The following is a 17,782-nucleotide window of genomic DNA, read 5'->3' on the forward strand; positions in this document are numbered from 1 at the left end:
TTGATCCTGACCCATACACTCTCAACTCGTTCCTCATCCGCTCCTGGGCAGAATTTAGTACATTGCAGTCGCTCTCTCACATAGAGAGCAACTCCACCACCACGCCTGGCTGGCCTGTCTTTCCTGAAAAGGGCGTAGCCATCCATGACCACATTCCAGTCATGTGAACTGTCCCACCACGTTTCTGTAATTGCCACCAGATCATAATCTCCCGACCGAACATAGGATTCTAACTCCTCCTGCTTATTCCCTGTGCTGCGCGCATTGGTGTACAGGCATTTCAGGGAGCGAGCAGAGCACACCAATTTCTCCCTAGGGGCACAGGAGGCCACCCGGTCCTCATCTCTTTTAGAATGCTGCCCCACTGGGGCAAGCCCAACTACAACCCCATCCCCCTTCGAGCCTAGTTTAAAGCTCTCCAAATGAGCCCAGCTAATTCCTGCCCCAGCATCCTTTTGCCTCTGCGAGATAAGCCTTTCCTGCATAACACTGTCCGGACTGGAGTCTTATAAAACCAGCCATTATCAAAAAAACCAAAGCCCTGCCTGTAGCACCAGTCTTGGAGCCAACCATTTAGAGATTGAATTTTCCCATTCCACCCCACATTGTCACTTGAAGAGGGAAGGAGTGAAGAGAAGATCACTTGAGCCCCTGAATCTTTCACCATCCTTCCCAAGACCTTGAAGTCATTCTTCATTCCCCTCAGACTACGGGAAGCAGCTTCCTCCCCATCTGTCTGGAAGACCAGCAGCGGGTAGCAGTCTGTCGGGTGCACCAGTCTGGGGAGCTCTCTAGCAATATCCTTGATCCGGGCTCCAGGTAGACTACAGACTTCCCTAAGATGAGGGTCAACCCTGCATATTGGGCCCTCTGTTCCTTTCAGAACGGAATTTCCTATTACAATCACCCTTCTATCTTTCTTATCAGAGGTAGTCTTCAGTTGTGTAGTCAACCGCCTCTTCCTATGTGATCTTGTAGGCAGGCTTGGCACCACCTCCTCACCTACCTCTTCTTCAAGATCCAGGGCCTCAAACGGAGGGGCACCTGGGGAGGCAAAGCAGGCAGGGAGGGGGGCTGCCCGTGATGCCGAACTGGAATAAGCTTCCAACCCTCATCTTCTTTTAGGTCATTTACCTCTGCCCGACAGCGACAAGGGTGGGGCTGTCTCAGGACCTCCGCCTCTGTCCAGGAGGGCAGGAGGTCCATCTCCTTTTCGGGGGTACCTCCCTGGGGCCTTTCCAACCGGCACATAAGGGTGTTACTCCACCAGTCGATCTCCCTTTCGCACTCCCTGATGGACCTCAGCGTCTCAACCTCCTCCTTAAGCTTCACAACCATGTCGAGCAGATCTTGCACCTGCTCACACCTCACACAAGTAGAGTGCTGGCCTCCCTCCTCCGGCAGCAGCAGGCTCTGGCACTCCTTGCAGCCGGAGACCTGAACAGCCACCGTTCGGGACAGAACCTCAGTCTGCGTTGCCACAGTCTTTTTGAGACATGCTCTCCTTCTGGAGGCGACCATGGTCATCAGCGGTCTGGGACGCTGGCAATAAGTCGGTGGGAATGACAAACAACAAGTGCTCTCTGCACCCCGCTGCGCCAGCTGCCATACCCGCTGCGCCAGCTGCCACACCCGCTGCGCCAGCTGCCACACCCGCTGCGCTAGCTGGTTGCTCCTCCCTGCACCTGGTGGTCAGTGACTAGCCGCTGCCCTCCCAAAGGTTTTTTCAAGGCAAGGGGAGGAGGTGTGGTCGCCGTCACCATGGGAACGCCCCCCGCCACGTCAGCCGCTCTCTCGCAATGGCTACCGGGGCTTCGCGGGGATCAGGACCGCCGGGAGTCACGCTGTCCCTGTACGTTTCCCTCTGGGCTTTCTAATCGCGGCTAAACCTCGTACTCGACTGAACCTCGCCGGCTCTGGCTCTCGCTGCGCTGGCTCCGATCAGCTGACTCAATGCTAGTCTCGAGTTTCAGCCGCTTTTAAACCTCCCGCCGCCACCGTGGGAACGCCCCCCGCTACGTCAGCCGCTCTCTCGCAATGGCTACCGGGGCTTCGGGGGGATCAGGACCGCCGGGAGTCACGCTGTCCCTGTACGTTTCCCTCTGGGCTTTCTAAACTCGGCTAAACCTCGTAGTCGACTGAACCCCGCCGGCTCTGGCTCTCGCTGCGCTGACACCCTTCCTTTAGGAGTGGTGTTTTAAACATCAGGAGACAAGCCCCACAGCCTCTCCTCCACCCCTGCCTCTCCAGGGCATCCTTCTCCCGCAGTTTCACGAGGCAGCATCCCAGTTCATCCTGTCTTTGCACGGGGGATTTCCAGATCACTGACCATTCCTGTTGCTCTCCTTTTGCCTGTCTCTAGTGGAGTGACATTTTCTTCCTGTGTGGTTCTCCCTCCCTACAAGAGACAGTTTTGGACCTGCTGTGAGTAGGCTGGAACCTTACCTGGTCCGGTTTAGACCTGCCGGGCCCACATTGGTCTTTCTCTTGCAGCTGGTGGTGTTGACTCAGGTTCAGCTTGTTGTCAGCTCCATCTTTCAGGCACTCCAAGACAAGAGGTATTTAAGCAGCTCTTTACCCAGACTATTGTTACAAAGCGCTGCGTAACCCACCTACCTGTGCGTGCCGGGGCTGCCACCTTCTCCTTGGAGGTAGGGCAGCCAACTTGGGCAGAGGAGCCTTCCCATACTATGAAGTCAGGAGCTTTGCAGGAGTCAGCAGGCTGTGACTGCTGGCACTGCACTGTCACACTAATCACAGTCCCCACTAGAGTCCCAGGCTCCCAGAGTCCCCGGTCAACAAGAATATGGACCTTACGGGTGAGAATGCAGCAACACAAAAGGCAGTAGACGTACAGTGTATTGATTTTAACCAGCAATTTTATGTCAACAAACAATTTCAGTTATGGATGTTGTTTGTCCATGTGCGGGGTGGTGATACAAGCATTGCCAGGGTGCTGCCCTGGTTCTGGAGGCCCCGGGAGCTGCTGTGTCCCCACTGTGGGCAGGTGCCTGCATGGCAGGCTGCTGCCAGCAGGTCTGAATGAGGATGCATCCACAAATCCAAGCAGTTTTCCCACAAGAGCAACAAAAAAAGTAACATATGCACTCAGTGCAGAATCACCACAGGAGGTGGTATGTGGAGCTGTTGAGGTTTTGTTGCAAAGCACTGAGTGTCGATGGTGTAACCTGTGCCTGTTCCAGTGACAGCTCTTGGCTCCAGTGTGGTAGGGAAGCACAGCTACTGATGTGCTCTATGGGGAATATTTGCTGCGCTGTCTTGAGGATTTAGATCATCTGTCTCTCCCTACCAGTCTGCCTGAGCTGAGCACGAGCACTTTTGCCTTTTCCACCGCGGGTCTGTGTTTAGGTGAGCAGTGAGTAGATGCCGGTTACCCCAGTGAATCAGGCGACAGTGGTTTGGGGCAAGCCCGTGTTCCTCCAGGCAGACACTGGCTGATAAACCAAAATTTGCAAGAGCACACCCAATAAAGCTCAGGTGCTGAGGTCTGGTTCTGAACAGAGACAACCCCTCTTCCAAAAGGGACGTGACGGTCACACCAGTCCGGGGCGGCCCAGGGGTGGAGGGAAGGGGGTCACCAGCAGCTCTCTTGTAATCGGAGACAATTAAGAAAGGGACAACGATCTCCGCTGTCAAGTGACTGAGAGACAGTTCCCAGCTGAGTCCTGCTTGGAAATTTGAGATCTAATTAAAGCAGGCCTTGGATCTCATCATTCTTCCTGCACGCCTGGGACAATGAAATACTGAGTCGTGCATCTGTTCTGTATGTGTGTTTGATGCAAATAAGGAAGAAGTCTGTAAATACATCAAAAACCATACTTTATTTTATGTATAGCAATACAATTTACATATTAAATAACACTATAATAGAATGATTTGATATAGTTTAACATAACAAAAAGAAGATTCTTCAAGTTACAAAAAACCCCCAAACAAAAACCAAACCAAACCAAAATTCTCCCTCAGAATGCTCCCTCCCACCCTCTCCCCAAACCAAACACCACATTTTTTTTGTCTGAATGGATCAATGAGACAAACGTATCCAGTGACTGGCTAAGTCTAATTCCTATTGCACACACTGACAATGGAATAAAAAAAAATCCAGCTTTCACAATCACTGCCCCAAAGAAATGACACGTGTGGAAATCTCGTCTGGAATGTGATGATGGTGTCTCACTACCTCAGTACACAGAAGGTATGTATGTATTCACATAGCCACCACAGAACTAGGAAGGAGGTGAAACTAGAAAAGAATTACCTTTATATGAAAATATAAAATTCTATGATTATATACCATAGATACAAAGTTCCCAGAAGATGCTTATCCAAGCAACAAAATATTTACAATTTTAATGACTTTGCTATTTTAAAAATGAAGGAAAAGAAAACAGGAGTACACATGGATGCTTCAGTCTTTAGAAACAATGGCTGCTTGCTAGTTTCAAATGTTCTAACAAAACAAGAAGAGTCACTACCCCAAATGTTGGAGAGTTGTGACGTTGTATAAAATTGACTATCTCCTCTTTTGGAGACATTTTTATTCTTAAAACTCAAGACATTCTTCTTGAAATTAATTATCCTCTGTAGAAAATGCTTCCCTTTGCAAATAGTTAACAAAAACGCTAAAAACAGTTTAACAGCTAAGACAAAGTAGAGGCCAAATCTCTCCATCACAGTTCCTTCTCTTTCTTTATTATTTTTGCATTCCTTCTCCTTTGATAAGCAAAGCCAATGTAGTTCACATTGTTAGAATGGCAACAAAGAGAAGAGCAGCAAAGGGGGAACAGTAAGAGTTGAATTGTGTCTGTAAAAAACTAAAAAAGGAAAAAGAAGAAAAGCAATGCAGCGGATTAACAAATAGGCATTTTCCCTTCATATAAAAATTCACTGGCACCATTTGAACTTAAACTTCAGAACACATGAATTTGAGAAAGACTGCTAAATCTTTAAGACAACTATGCTTTATTTACTTTTTTAAATTACGTTGGTTTTGTTCTGCTGAGAATTAGTAGTATGTATCTTTGGTAGAATCTATATTTTCTAGCTTTTAAATAAAATAGATCAGCTTAAAAAAAAATTAATAAGAAGGCAGTTGTGCTGTGTCATAAAGATTCTTCTCCTAATATTCCAATGTATCACTCTGGGTTTAAGCAATTCAAGCAGTCAGAAACTGGAAAAACAACTGAAAATTTGCCGATCCTGTAAATGATTCCACTAACCTAGAACAGACCCACAGTACAGAAACAGTCACACACAAGAAGTCGCTTAAGAGTTTGGGATTGCTTTTTTTTTCCTGTTCCTAAATTAATATTTGGAAACAGACACCGTGAAATACTAAGGACAAACGCTGTTTAAAATGAATGTTCATTAGACATTGGTCCTGCAGAAGAATCGGTGCTCGGTGCACCCGAGTGGCGCTACTGGCTCCCCCAGACCTTCCTACCGATGCCGAGTTCACGTAGTGTTTGTAGGGTGGGACATTCGGCTGAGACTCTCACCCACTTTAGATGTTAGGATGACGGAGCAGCTTCCCAAGCATTCCCTCTTGGAAAGCTTGGCTGCTCTTGCGGGCTCAACGCACATAAATGTTTTATGTCTTTCACATGGTCTGCAGGTGCAGTACCCACGCAAGACATGGAGAAATAATATTTTCTAAATGTAGACACACATACGCACATGTACTTCAGTCCTTTATTTCCTTATTTCTCAGGGCTGGTGCCGAGGACCGCATTTTATAGTGGTGGGATATGTTCACGTTCTCGTAATTTGCAGGGTTACACATTGTCTGGGAACTTCTGCTCGAAAGACAGCCCGACCGAATGCCAAGAAGCGGTTACAGCGAGGGGTTGGCGTGGCAAAAGCAAGGTTGTGATGCACAGAGTGGGACTTGGGCCAGAGAGATGCATGAGAGCATCACAGCGGAGCTCTGCAAGTGCAGATCTCCGAACGCACGCTCGCTCCTTCCGCCAGCCTCGCTCTGTCCCGCGGACAGAGCTGCAAATCCACGAAAGAGAGCAGAACCACAGCTGCTTATAGCAGGATAGATGGGGCTCTTCCGCGCTCCTAATCCTGGCCTTTCCAAGCAATTCCCAGCTTCATCCACTTCAAGCCTAGCGCATCACTACCATCCACTGGCTCCCTGCCTGGCAGCACAGCACCTGACACACAGCTTGAGCCTCCTGAAGAAAACATCCACGGAGAACTCATAGAACAGCAGCGTCAATTATTTCCCCATGGATTAAACCCCATGCAAGTATTCCAGGTGTAGGAAAATCCCAATGCAAATGCATGGATTTCCAAACCATCCACCAAAGTTCAACCCACCACAGCTTTTTTTCATTGATTTAAAAAACTCGTGAGAAGGGATTAAACCAAGGATATTCAGGCAGTGTGTCACGAACCACAGTTATCTTCCATCATGCCAGCCAAATGAAAAGTAATCGGCTGCGAGTACTGAACAAATCCAACCCTCTCGATGCCTGCAGTAATCTTTGTGTCACTTCGCTCTTGTCAGGCTTTGAATTCCTAACTTCTCCCTACACCTCCCCAGGAACTTACAGACTTCAGACTGAACTGATCCAACTCGTCAGAGCCCCTTTGTGCTACCAGTTGGAATTGCCAGGGCCAGGATGGCTACTGGGGTGCGAGCTGGGGCTCCCCAGCCATGCAGCAAAACCTTCCAGCCCTTGCAGGCAGCAGCACTTGAAACTTGACTTAATTCTCATTACTGGGTTGTAGCAACTGGAGAGCCAGTCCTAACTCCTACCAGAGATAAACTGACTCCGTCCTGGGTGCTGGGTTGTCCCCGTGCAAAGCGGGTGCACACTATAAAGCATTCTTTTGAAATACTTCGCGCATTTTTTATTTGAACTAGCTGTTGCTGGACATGGGATTTCCTTACTGAACCCACAGATGTATTATACTGTTCAGCATTAGCAGTTATTTCAATCACTTGTATAGAGGGAGTCAACAAACTGAGAAGTAAAAGTTCACTATGTATAAGGTTGCTGATGAATTCTTAGATACTGTGGTGTTTTTAATCAAGCGTATCCATAGTAGGAAATCTTCCCCTTATTAAAAATAAAAGGCCAGATGTTAGCGCATACCAGTTTGCATAGCTCCTCTGCTCTCAGCGAGGCCGTATCTGCTTGTTACCTCAGGGGGTTCTGAACCGAAATACCTACTCTCTATATGATTTTAAGCAGTTCACTTTCAGCTTCCTTGCATGTGAAAATGCACAGAGCCTTCCTCTTAGCCAAGTTTCCTCCCTGCCCTCCCCTCCAATGAAAGAAGCTGGGTTTGCCTCACCAAATGTCTGTATTTCAGCAAGACTGGGCTGGCAGAAATTAATGGGTTTACATTGAAATGAAAAAAAAAAACCAACAAACCCACGCTGTAACATTTTGACAAGTCCTGAAAAATTACAATGCATGTTTTGTGCAGTTGAAATGTAGAAGTAAAGAAACCAATGCCATATATAAGGGAGAGTGCCTTTAACTGTATACCGAACACCAGGATGGCTGAAACGACATATTTCCTTTTCAAGGCAGATTCAATAACCCCTCCCTACTTAGCCGAGCTGTGAAGGACACAATTAGCTTCAATTTTCAGGAGAATTACGCATGTGCTTAATTCTTTTGTTAAACAGGGATGGAGCTTGTTGAATTGCGACCAAACACAAAGGAAAAGGGAGCCAGTGAGGATGGATACTTAAATGCTCCAAACAATAATTCAGTTATTTATATAATCTGGGGGAAGCAATCTTGTTGGTACGGGAGAGAAAACACAATAAACTAGGTTTGCGCTAAAGAATTAATTTGGCAAAAAAAAGAGGGAGAATGTAACTTTATAGGTAGTTTTTTTATTAGTTTGCTTCACCAGTAAATATGGATCAGTACTTTATGTTTTAGCACTAAAGTATGAAAATTACACACCTGTATAAAAATGGCATCTAACAATTATGAAATTAAGAAACGCCTGTCATCATGTAACATACCATTAGGTGTGAGGTCATATTCAAGAAATAGTAAGGAAATTAATGTGTTTAAAATATTGAATAGCTTAGTAATGTAAAATATTGCTACCTTCAATATATCTGAAAACAGGTCTGATTTTGGGTTGTAGTAGGTTTCTAACTGCATTGGCTCTGATGAGAGTAAAACCAAAACACTTTCCCATCATAGGGCTGGTTAAAAACTAAAATCAACATTTTTCTGAATACACGGGGAAACTTTGAAACTGTAAATTCAAAACCTATCACTGCATCCCACATATAGATTGCATCTAATTTATAATCAGATTGTATGTAATTTATATATTCCGTGTGAAGCAAGTCTTAGCCTCCTAAGTGTAGGAAACAGCATTTTGAAACAATACCGAAATAATTTGTTTCAGCTCCACAAGGCTATTACACCTTCACTGTACCTAATAATCACCTGCCACGTTTTGTCAAGAAAGGATGAACACTGCTCATCCACTCCACTGGAATGCAGAATACCATTGCCTAAACTGTGCTGTGATTATTGAAATAAGAAATATGGTATGAAGGGGTACAGTATCTGTCGTAGAAAGAATCCATCTGGCCTAGCATTCAAGATTTAAGATCTGAGGGTCACTATAGTTAGCAAAACTTCACTGCATTTAAACAAAACAGAAAAAGCGTATGTTTGTTGTCATGGAATGTCACATCAGGGCTTGTCTTGTATTTGAATATTATAGGCAGTAACACTGATCATATAGTGCAAACTAGATAAAATTGCGTTTCACTGTGTGAAATAAACAGAGGTGCAAATGCTCAGTAGGATACCATTAAGACATAAAATGGCAAAAAATAAATATCAAAACTTTTATCAGTGTAAAAAAGTAATTGGGTTATTGTATAACCTAGAGTCTGGCAAAAAGGCCTCAAAAAAGTTCACTCAGTGTTCAGAAGTTCTACAAATTAAGTGCCTTTTCAGGTTTCCAATTAGACAAGAGACTCCATGCTTTCCGCGGGATCAGATTCGTCACTGGCCATCACAGCACCATTTTTGTCCAGTGTCATGGGACCATTTCCATTTTCCTTAGTGCTGACCAAGCTTAGCATCGCCTTATAAAGAAACTGGTACTGTTCCTGGAAAAGAAAAGACAAATTATTTCAATCATAGAATAGTTTGGGTTAGAAGGGACCTTTAAAGGTCATCTAGTCCAACCCTCTGCCACGAACAGGGACAATCCTTTCAGTACATAAGCCAATGGCACTTAAATATGGCATTTCCAGGGAAGGTGAAGAATATTCATGACTAGAAGAACAAAGAAAAAGAGAGCAATTATCTCTGTTAGCCTAGTTTAACCTTGTCAACCCAAAATTCCACTTTGGGGTGGATAATTTTATTCCTGATATATTATTAAAGACTACAGGAGGACAGGACAACACCTGAGCCCACAGCTCAGCCCCAGGTTGTCCCCTTGCACCAGCACAGCCATGGACGAGCTCTATCTCCCTGCAGCTCCACCTGCCCTTTGCAGCCTTTCAGATCACAATGTGCCAGGTTTAAATAGTGTATCTGAATTTACAGGGCTGGCAGGGGGATGACAAAAAGCTGAAAGGTCCTTCTCTGCCAGGGCTGCCTGTGCAGTGCCCTTGTGACTGTATGAGAAATAAGCTGAACTGCAAATCAGAGACTTACAACTGCGGGTTTGAGGTTCATAAAAAATGACAACTACACAAAAAAAGCTCAAATGCAAATTCAGCTTGGTAGCAGACTAGTAGGGCTTGATAACATACAGAATGTGTGTTTCAGTTCATGCTTTTGGCCTCAGATGAAAACCTTGTAAACTATCCATTTAAAGACTTACAATGTCTGTAAATACTCCAGGACGCATAAGATTTATCATCTTTGCCACCTGGAAAACATCGACAGCATTTTCATTCTCCAGCTGCTGGGACAGAGTGGTAAGGGCACAGAGCGTTCCCGCTGACACAGCTCCATACCTGAAAAACCACACCAAAACGATAAGTTACTCAGAAATAAACCTGCACGCTGACACAGAGCCATGAAAACGTTGATATAGTCTTATTTGATTACTGTAGTTCATCTTTGTATCTCTTAAATGCTTGTTTTATACCGGCTGATTTTTAGTTATTTTAATTTATAGAAGAAATTTGATGGTACAGCAGTCATGTCAGCGCATCTGCAGTATCTAATACAAAGAACTGTAGCAGCAGAAGAACGTGAACCATTTAAAAATATCCAGCCTGGAGACTGTAACACAGAAATCAGTTCTCACATGCCACATGTGCTGAAAGCATCTGCAATATAGCTGAGCGTATTTTAAATTCATTAGTGGGAGCTCAAGCAAAACATAAACGATTAGAAAGAAATGAGACTTTGCCTCTTCCTCCACATCTGACAATTATATAAAACTAACACGGATATGAGGTGCTCACAAGTAAATGGGGCACATCTCAAAGCCTTCCTTAGGTCTGATTCATTGGCAAAAGGCAACATCCCTGAGCTGGGCACCCAAGAGACATTACAGATTCTGAAGAGTTGAGCTGTGCTGTCATTTAATAAGAACCTGTGCAACAGTTATTCATCAGGAGCACAAATCAATGCGTCCTTGAGATACCGGTCAGGTAGAAATCTTCCTGCTGCTGAATCTGTGGGTGTACTTGAATCGTGTGTGCAGCTGGGGGGCATGGGATAAAGGATCCTGAGCAACAGGGGCTTGTAACCACTTCTGAGGAGCACCAACTGTCCTCTGCTCTCCCCATATTCAGGAGACTGAAGTTCTGTCCTGGATGTGCTATGGCTTTTGCTTTGTGACTTGAGAAATTCTGTGTCTAAATGTCCCCACCTGTACAAGAGGACATTGGTGCTGACTTGCTCTGTAAACCATTTGGAGAGCTGTACGTGAAAACTTCAATAATCAGCAAGTGCTGCAATGCCATCTGGTATCATAAGATTACCACCAGGATTTTTTACAGCATTCCTGTGGAAATCGAGACATATGCTGACTTAATTTTGTATGATTTTTGCAAACTCAATTTGCCTAGAAATGGGAAACAGAAATCAGATGACAACAGATCTGCTATATATGAAAAGTCTATAGAAGAAGCAGCAGAACCATATAGACGGTTGTGACTGATCATCTACAGGGAGAGTGGGCAAAGTGGCCAGTGCGTGTGCCTGATGGGACACAACTAAATGCCTCTGAGGGCCCAACGGCCTCATTTGTACTGGGGCTGATCATGTCCAGCTCCCAACAATCTGAAGGCTTTTCTCGCAAAAAATTATGCAGCAAATCTTTATCTAGTTGCCTATATATGGGCAGTTATATTTAAAAAATCTTGACAACTGTCTTGAGTTGGAACTTCTGAACATCTTTGAAATGTTGTTATCAAGCTCATCCCACCATGTACTTCCTAAATACCACATGCATTTAGTATCTGCAAATCCATATATTTGGAATTAATCTTCAGTTGTAATTATTAGTGGATTATGTGATGTAGTTGTTGCATGTAGTAAAGGGAAATTTTCATTTTCAGCTACATTTGCTTAGGCTCCAATGAAAAGCAGAATCCACATTATGTATTAGGCATAAGAATAAAATCATTGAATATGACAAATAAACCAAAAAAGCAATTTACAGAAAGAATGACTCAGCACTGTTAGGAATGTGATTTTGATTATTTTTTTTTCAGCCTAGCATGAAATGCCCAAATCAATAATGGTTCTAATTTTGTAAAACATAATCTTAAATACTGCAAGAGTAGCAAAACCTCACTCCAGACTACCCAAAGCATGAATATTAAAACTCGCCTGGAATTAATCAGTGCTGGCAAAAGGCAACAGAGCTTACAGTGTGCATTAGCAGGGCAGGAGGCGGTGGGAGATAAACTACCTGCTGCAGCCCAAGGCACCGCGTGCAGGAGCCGGTTGGGGAAAACCTGTTGCAGCAGCAAAACACCGATGTGAAGGAAAAGCTCCTTCGGCAACGGCAGATCCCAGCACAGCAGCACAAAGGCTGATCTGACCACTGAAATACCAGAGTACGCTAATAAAGCTTTTGCAGGGAAGGTGAAGATTGCCAGGACTTTCCCACTAATTCTATTGTGTACAAATGACACGAGGTCTAACGGACTGGAGTGCGGGGGGGGTTGCAGGTGTAGCACTTGTTTACGCTGGCTTGGTGTTTGCTCTAAGGGCAACTCAGTGTCTGAAATTGGGCTTCCTTGGGATTTTAAGGGCAGAATGACTCCAGGAAGCGCTCTGCCCCCAGGAAACTGTCCCTCAAAGAGATCCCGTTGGACCCAGGCACCAGCTTCACTCTAACAGTATTTTGCAGCTCCATAACGTGTGCAAAGTAATAATATGCAATGCAATATTTAGCAGCACCCTTTATAACTGGGCATTCAAGCATAGCTGGCAAGACAATGCCCACCACTGCACTACAAAAGAGACAAGCGCTGGAGCATGCTGGCCGTGTTAGCGGGCTCCCTCCCTCCCCTTGGGCACCATATGGACCCCTTGGAGTGTTTTTGGGGAAGCAGAAGGGGGGAAAATAAATCTGCTCTCAGAAAACCCAGGCCCTTTGTCACAAGATACTTCTGCTGCTCATCCTGAGACACAGCTGAGCCGAGCTTGTTCTGTCTTACACAGCAGATTAAACCAGAGCTGTTAGACATGAGCTCAGGCTGTTTTGAAACTGGTTTCCATAAGCCCATATTGGGCTGCTTAGAGCCTGATCTAGACCTGGGTTCTGCTGGGTTCTGAAACAGGTTGTAGGATTTGTTTGGGATACTTCGTGGTGCAGAAGAACCCAAAATGCTTACAAAGCTAACACAGCCTCGCTTTCAGAGTCCACCTAAGATTACGACCATCGTAAAACCTACACTAAACAAAAGGTATTTGGCCTCAGATGCCAACTGAAAACTCATCCATGGAAGTTTAAATCTTCTGATTCTGTTCCACAGACCACTAAACCCCATCTGCTCCATGCAAGAATGAGCATCAGTCCTAACAAGTGTCCTGTAGCTGAGTAACTCCTTGTACAACCTGCACATAAAAGGGAGAAAAGAGATGACATACTCATCATGAACTATGGTGGGGCCATCCCTTGTTAAGGCCTCTTCCTTGATTACATTGATAAGTTCAAAGGTACTGCTTATGGGAGCATCTGGGTTTGGCCATTTAGGACACTGAAAGTGGCGGACTTCCAGAACGTAGTCATCCTGCAATGAAAAACCAGCCTGGGTATTAGCGACTTCCGTTCCACATTTATCCACTCCAGGTAGGAAGAGGGAAGAGCCTCACTACAAACTGAACAGGTACCTTCTTCTTCCAAACAGTTTGTATAGAGAGATGACAGACATGCAGCTCTAGCATCCTTGTAGCAGTGAAACACCCTAAAATAGTGCAACTTTAACAGCATGTTTAATTGATAAAATATTTTGTATTTGAGTTATGGGCTTATATACACGTAAACCTCTCTCAGAGCCCTTAAAGCTCAAAATCAAACAAGAGAAGAGCAACCCAGGAATTCAAATTCAAAAAGGATTTGCAAATAAATGGTTTGCAGCAACATCCAGCTGCAATCTGGATAGCAAATCAGAGGCAGGCTTATAGCTCAAAAGAAATGAGTTTACATAAAATCCCTTAATTAAGAGCCCCAACCATTTAAACTATAAATGCTGAATTTTATAAACAGAAATAGGTCAATAAATTTTGCTGTACTTTACAAAGAATAATGCAGTTTACTTGTGTGATTTCAAAATGAAAAACGATGTCTTCACTTTCAAATAAGACACACAACGCTATGGTCTCACTAGCTAGAGGAATCTACCTGGAAGTAGACTTGAGAGGGAGAAGGAGCCAACAAGAACACCTTTCCCGTGTGAGCAACATGCATGCACATGCATTTACAAGCAAATCCTTTTCAAAACTCTTTCTGAACTCTTCTTCTTCTTCCCTATTCACATGACATGAGTAACATTTTGGTGAAAAGCCAAGACCCACACTTGGAAGTTTATTTTACCTGGGTAGCTTCAAGGATAAAGTCATGGATGATAATTTGCTCTTCGTTAGAGAGGCACAGTCTGTCTTTGCTGATAAGGGTCACAGTAAAGGCCTCACAGTTCATGGATTCCTCACGACTTGGCCAGTACACAAACTCATCTTCTGCCTGGAGGAATGAAACAACACACTACTGCAGCCTTTTGGATACCTTGTGTGGCACTGAAAAATCCAGTGGATCAAAAAATTGGTTTGATAAATAGAGATGATCTGGAGCTGACCTTTAAAAGCTATTTCTGTCTAAACCAAATTTACTATTACAGTAGGCAGTAAGCCTGCCAGATCCTTCCTTTGTGTGTCCAAACAGGTAACGTCTGCTTTTTAATTGGTTTCATAGGGAAATAGTTATCCTAGCTCACTCACACTTAACCTTTGTATTGTATACCAGGCTTTATTATCTCCTGCCTACACACTTTTGCATGAAAGTCAGATGTCTATTTAGAAAAAACTCATTGACCTTTAAAATTAATTGCTTATTATTTTTAATTTGTGTTTATTGTGGTCTAATCCAAAAGTCAAGGTCTGTGGATCAGTTCGAGGTGGAAGATTGATGGATACTTCCATAGGGCTTGAATTTTTAGGAGCGAGGGGAGGAGTGAGGAGGAAGGAAGAAATCCAAATGTTCTTAGCCTTGAAAAAAAACACTGGCTTAACTTAACGCAAGTTCTCCAGCAAAACTCCTCTACTGAAGGGACACTGTAAAATCTCAGTGAGACTGTGAATGGTGGAAGAAGCTCAGTGCTGAAGTAGCCTGACAGAATGTAGATAACATTCTGTCAAAGCCACTCTTTAAAGAATAACTGTGAATTCCCGATTTCCTGCAGAGAAAGAAAATTAGGCTCTGTCACCACATGCACGCAAAGCCTGCTTCTCCTCCTGGCTTCAGGGATCTGCTGTCCCTGGAGCATAAGCACCAAAGCTCCTCTGGCAGCAGGCACAGCACTGCAGCCTGCGTCTCTGAACAACCCATGTCCTACTCATGAGAAAACATGAGTTACAAACCTGCTACAAACCCACTTCATCCCACTGCGGCCATGACTGTGTCTCTAAAACCTGGCTTATTTCTGCAGGCTGGGAGCATTGATGCATGTGATACGCACGATACTGTTGAGATTTGGGCCTTAAATGTGTATTCTGAAAATAGGACTTAGGGTCCTAAATCCTTGATAATTCTGCCCTCAAAAAGCAGAGGCACCAGCAAGCAGTGTAATGTCACTGCATGCTGGGAAGTGACCTGTCCTGCCATGGGACAGGTCCTCATGCAGCAGGTAGCTTGGATTATTGTATTGTCCTTGGGCATTACACACTCAGCACCTTGACGCCATCTCAGTCCCGTGCCAGCCAACACAACCCACACCAAACATGGAGCCAAGGCAGGGATGCTCCTGGCCAACCTCTGCCCTGGGAACAGGGAAGGTGACAGAAGGGACCAGGCATTCTTGCGAGGGATGCGGCTGAGTCCAGCATTTCTCTCTTACCCTTTAATCACTATTGTTCTGCAGAGCAATTTCATGTACTTGTAAAGACAAGATCAGCCTCTTCATTTCCACCAGACACACTTTCATTTCATTAGCGCTTTCTGATTCGATCGGATTTCTCTGAATGCTCTTTGCCTTGCAGTGCCTGCAATCCCTTTCATCGCACCGCACGCAGGAAGTGTATTGACTGGTGCCTCTTTACTGGCCTCTCATGACTGCTATTTTCCTGCTGTAATGAAGGTTGTTTCTCTTCCACTCTCAGCTGCAATTGTCTATTCACCTCAGTGATGCGTGCATGAAAAAACGAACCGTTTAGTTGTTAATCCCTTTCAACGTGCACTCTTGAGGCGTGCTAGTAAATCTGGAAGTAGTGATTAGCACTTCACCTGTGTCTACCTCTCTCTCTGCCTCATTATTTCCACTTAAATTAACATACATGTTTGCTTTTTACTTTCATCAAAGATAGCATTTGTAAACTTTGCACGGTTGTAGTCTTGCATGGCCTGAGCCTCAGGCCTTCAGGGCATAAAACCAACTATCCTACTGTCCCTGCTTCATATTTCTGCACCTCTTAAAGTCCTTACCTGTGGCCTATGTCTACCCAGGAACTTCAGTGCCTCACATCCCACCAGCCAAAGAGCCCTCAGGAGTTTTGCAGAGCTCATCATCACTGCTGTGCTGCCTATGAGCACTATGGTCCATCCAGGTGAGGATGTCTTTCCCAGGGGTGATTGCAGAAGGGGAGAGCAAAAAACACACCCCCACATCGCGGAACTTGTCTTTTTGTAACAAGCTCATGCCAAAGTTTGAGAAGGTGGCTCAAAAACTGGCTTGCTTTCAACCAGAAAAGACTCACAGCATGTAACTCAGTGACCCTACGCCAATGCCTTGCTGGGCTGAGTGACCGTGGTACCGCGCAGGGAGGGACACCTTTAACTCACCAGGCTCTGGTTGTCCGGCAGCATGACGATGATTTGTGCATTGTGATCCCAGATCATTCGCCAGAAGTCTTTAGTCGTATGTGGCAGTGGATGTTGGGTTATGATGAACTCATTACTCCTGTAGTAGCCCTTTTGCAGCAAAACAAAATGCACAGTTACTTAGTGCCTTCAACATCTTAAAGCATTAATTTAATCTTTGGGGACACATAATGACCCTATTTCATTTTATTCCACAATATTTTTCACACAGACTATAATTTTATAACTCCATTTCCATTCTGCAGAGTCCCTGTTGTTTTAATTTACTCTAAATCCCAGTATTTATTTGACTGTATCTCATGGAAATACGCATTCCATCTAAATGCATCTTGTATTTAATTTTTTTACGTAGCAATCTTTAATAAAACACAGTTAATAGCTTTACATTATGGGGAAGGTGTTAAAATCTCATCTGTTAATACACAGCCATTACATACAGAATTAAGACAATTATAGGCATCTGGTATTTAGCACCTTAGAATTTATTTTACTTTGTAATTAGGTGTTGGCTTCCTCACCATGATATAAGAGGCATTAATGTAATCTGTTCCCTTCATTCCAGGCAGCGGTGCCAAGCCCACTCTAGCACGCTCAGCTGTAAGATTAAAAAACCAAAAAGATCAGAGTCTGGTCGTGGCACAATGCAGAAAGTAAGAATTTCTCAGACGTTAACAAACCAAACGCTGTGCAGCTCCCATCTCCCGCAGGAGCAGGCCAGCACTTTAACTGCGTTAAAGCATTGCCTGCTAACACAGGATATAAAACAGAATGTTGCACAATATTCCCACAAGGACAAAGTAATTTCAGGAATCAAATTTTACTATAGTAAAGATTTTCACAGCAGGCTGAATTACCAAATAACAGTATATGCAGTGATAACAGGGGATTTCAGGTAATTCTTGACTGTAGTGTTCCATTTGTCTCCAGCAGCACACAAACCCAGCTGATGCGTTTTGTTTTCCCTACCACCACTCACTCCTCCCAGCCGGAGGGTGAGAGAACCTCCAGAGACAACACCCGTCCCTAATGGGAACCACCAGAAGTGTGTGTGTGTGTGTTCTTCAGCAGATCTGCTCTTCGTGTTTGAGGGCTGGGTTCATCAACATCTTCAAACCAACTGACAGGCTCCAAGCACCAAACCAAAATCACTGCAGCTACATGATGTGAAGTGCAAAGTTATATAGACTGTTTCTGCCCCATTCACATTGTTTTGTAAGATGTAATATATCCTGATGACCTGCCTTTG

The 17,782-nt window shown here is 44.5% G+C and overlaps 1 protein-coding gene across 1 annotated transcript in view; it reads right to left on the reverse strand.

Annotated features, from left to right (window-relative positions):
• Window positions 1-7,862: 7,862 nt before the first annotated feature.
• Window positions 7,863-17,782, reverse strand: part of PTPRG (protein tyrosine phosphatase receptor type G) — a 405,613-nt gene continuing 395,693 nt past the window's right edge. The window contains exons 24-29 of the mRNA XM_065845638.2: window positions 17,055-17,131; window positions 16,498-16,626; window positions 14,041-14,187; window positions 13,095-13,237; window positions 9,859-9,994; window positions 7,863-9,133 (exon numbers count right to left, since the gene is read on the reverse strand). Of these exons, the coding sequence (XP_065701710.1) occupies window positions 8,987-9,133; window positions 9,859-9,994; window positions 13,095-13,237; window positions 14,041-14,187; window positions 16,498-16,626; window positions 17,055-17,131 (779 nt within the window). The 3' untranslated portion in view covers window positions 7,863-8,986. The remainder of the gene's footprint in view (window positions 9,134-9,858; window positions 9,995-13,094; window positions 13,238-14,040; window positions 14,188-16,497; window positions 16,627-17,054; window positions 17,132-17,782) is intronic.

This window comes from Patagioenas fasciata, chromosome 10, assembly GCF_037038585.1.
Source record: "Patagioenas fasciata isolate bPatFas1 chromosome 10, bPatFas1.hap1, whole genome shotgun sequence".
Lineage (NCBI taxonomy): Eukaryota > Metazoa > Chordata > Aves > Columbiformes > Columbidae > Patagioenas > Patagioenas fasciata.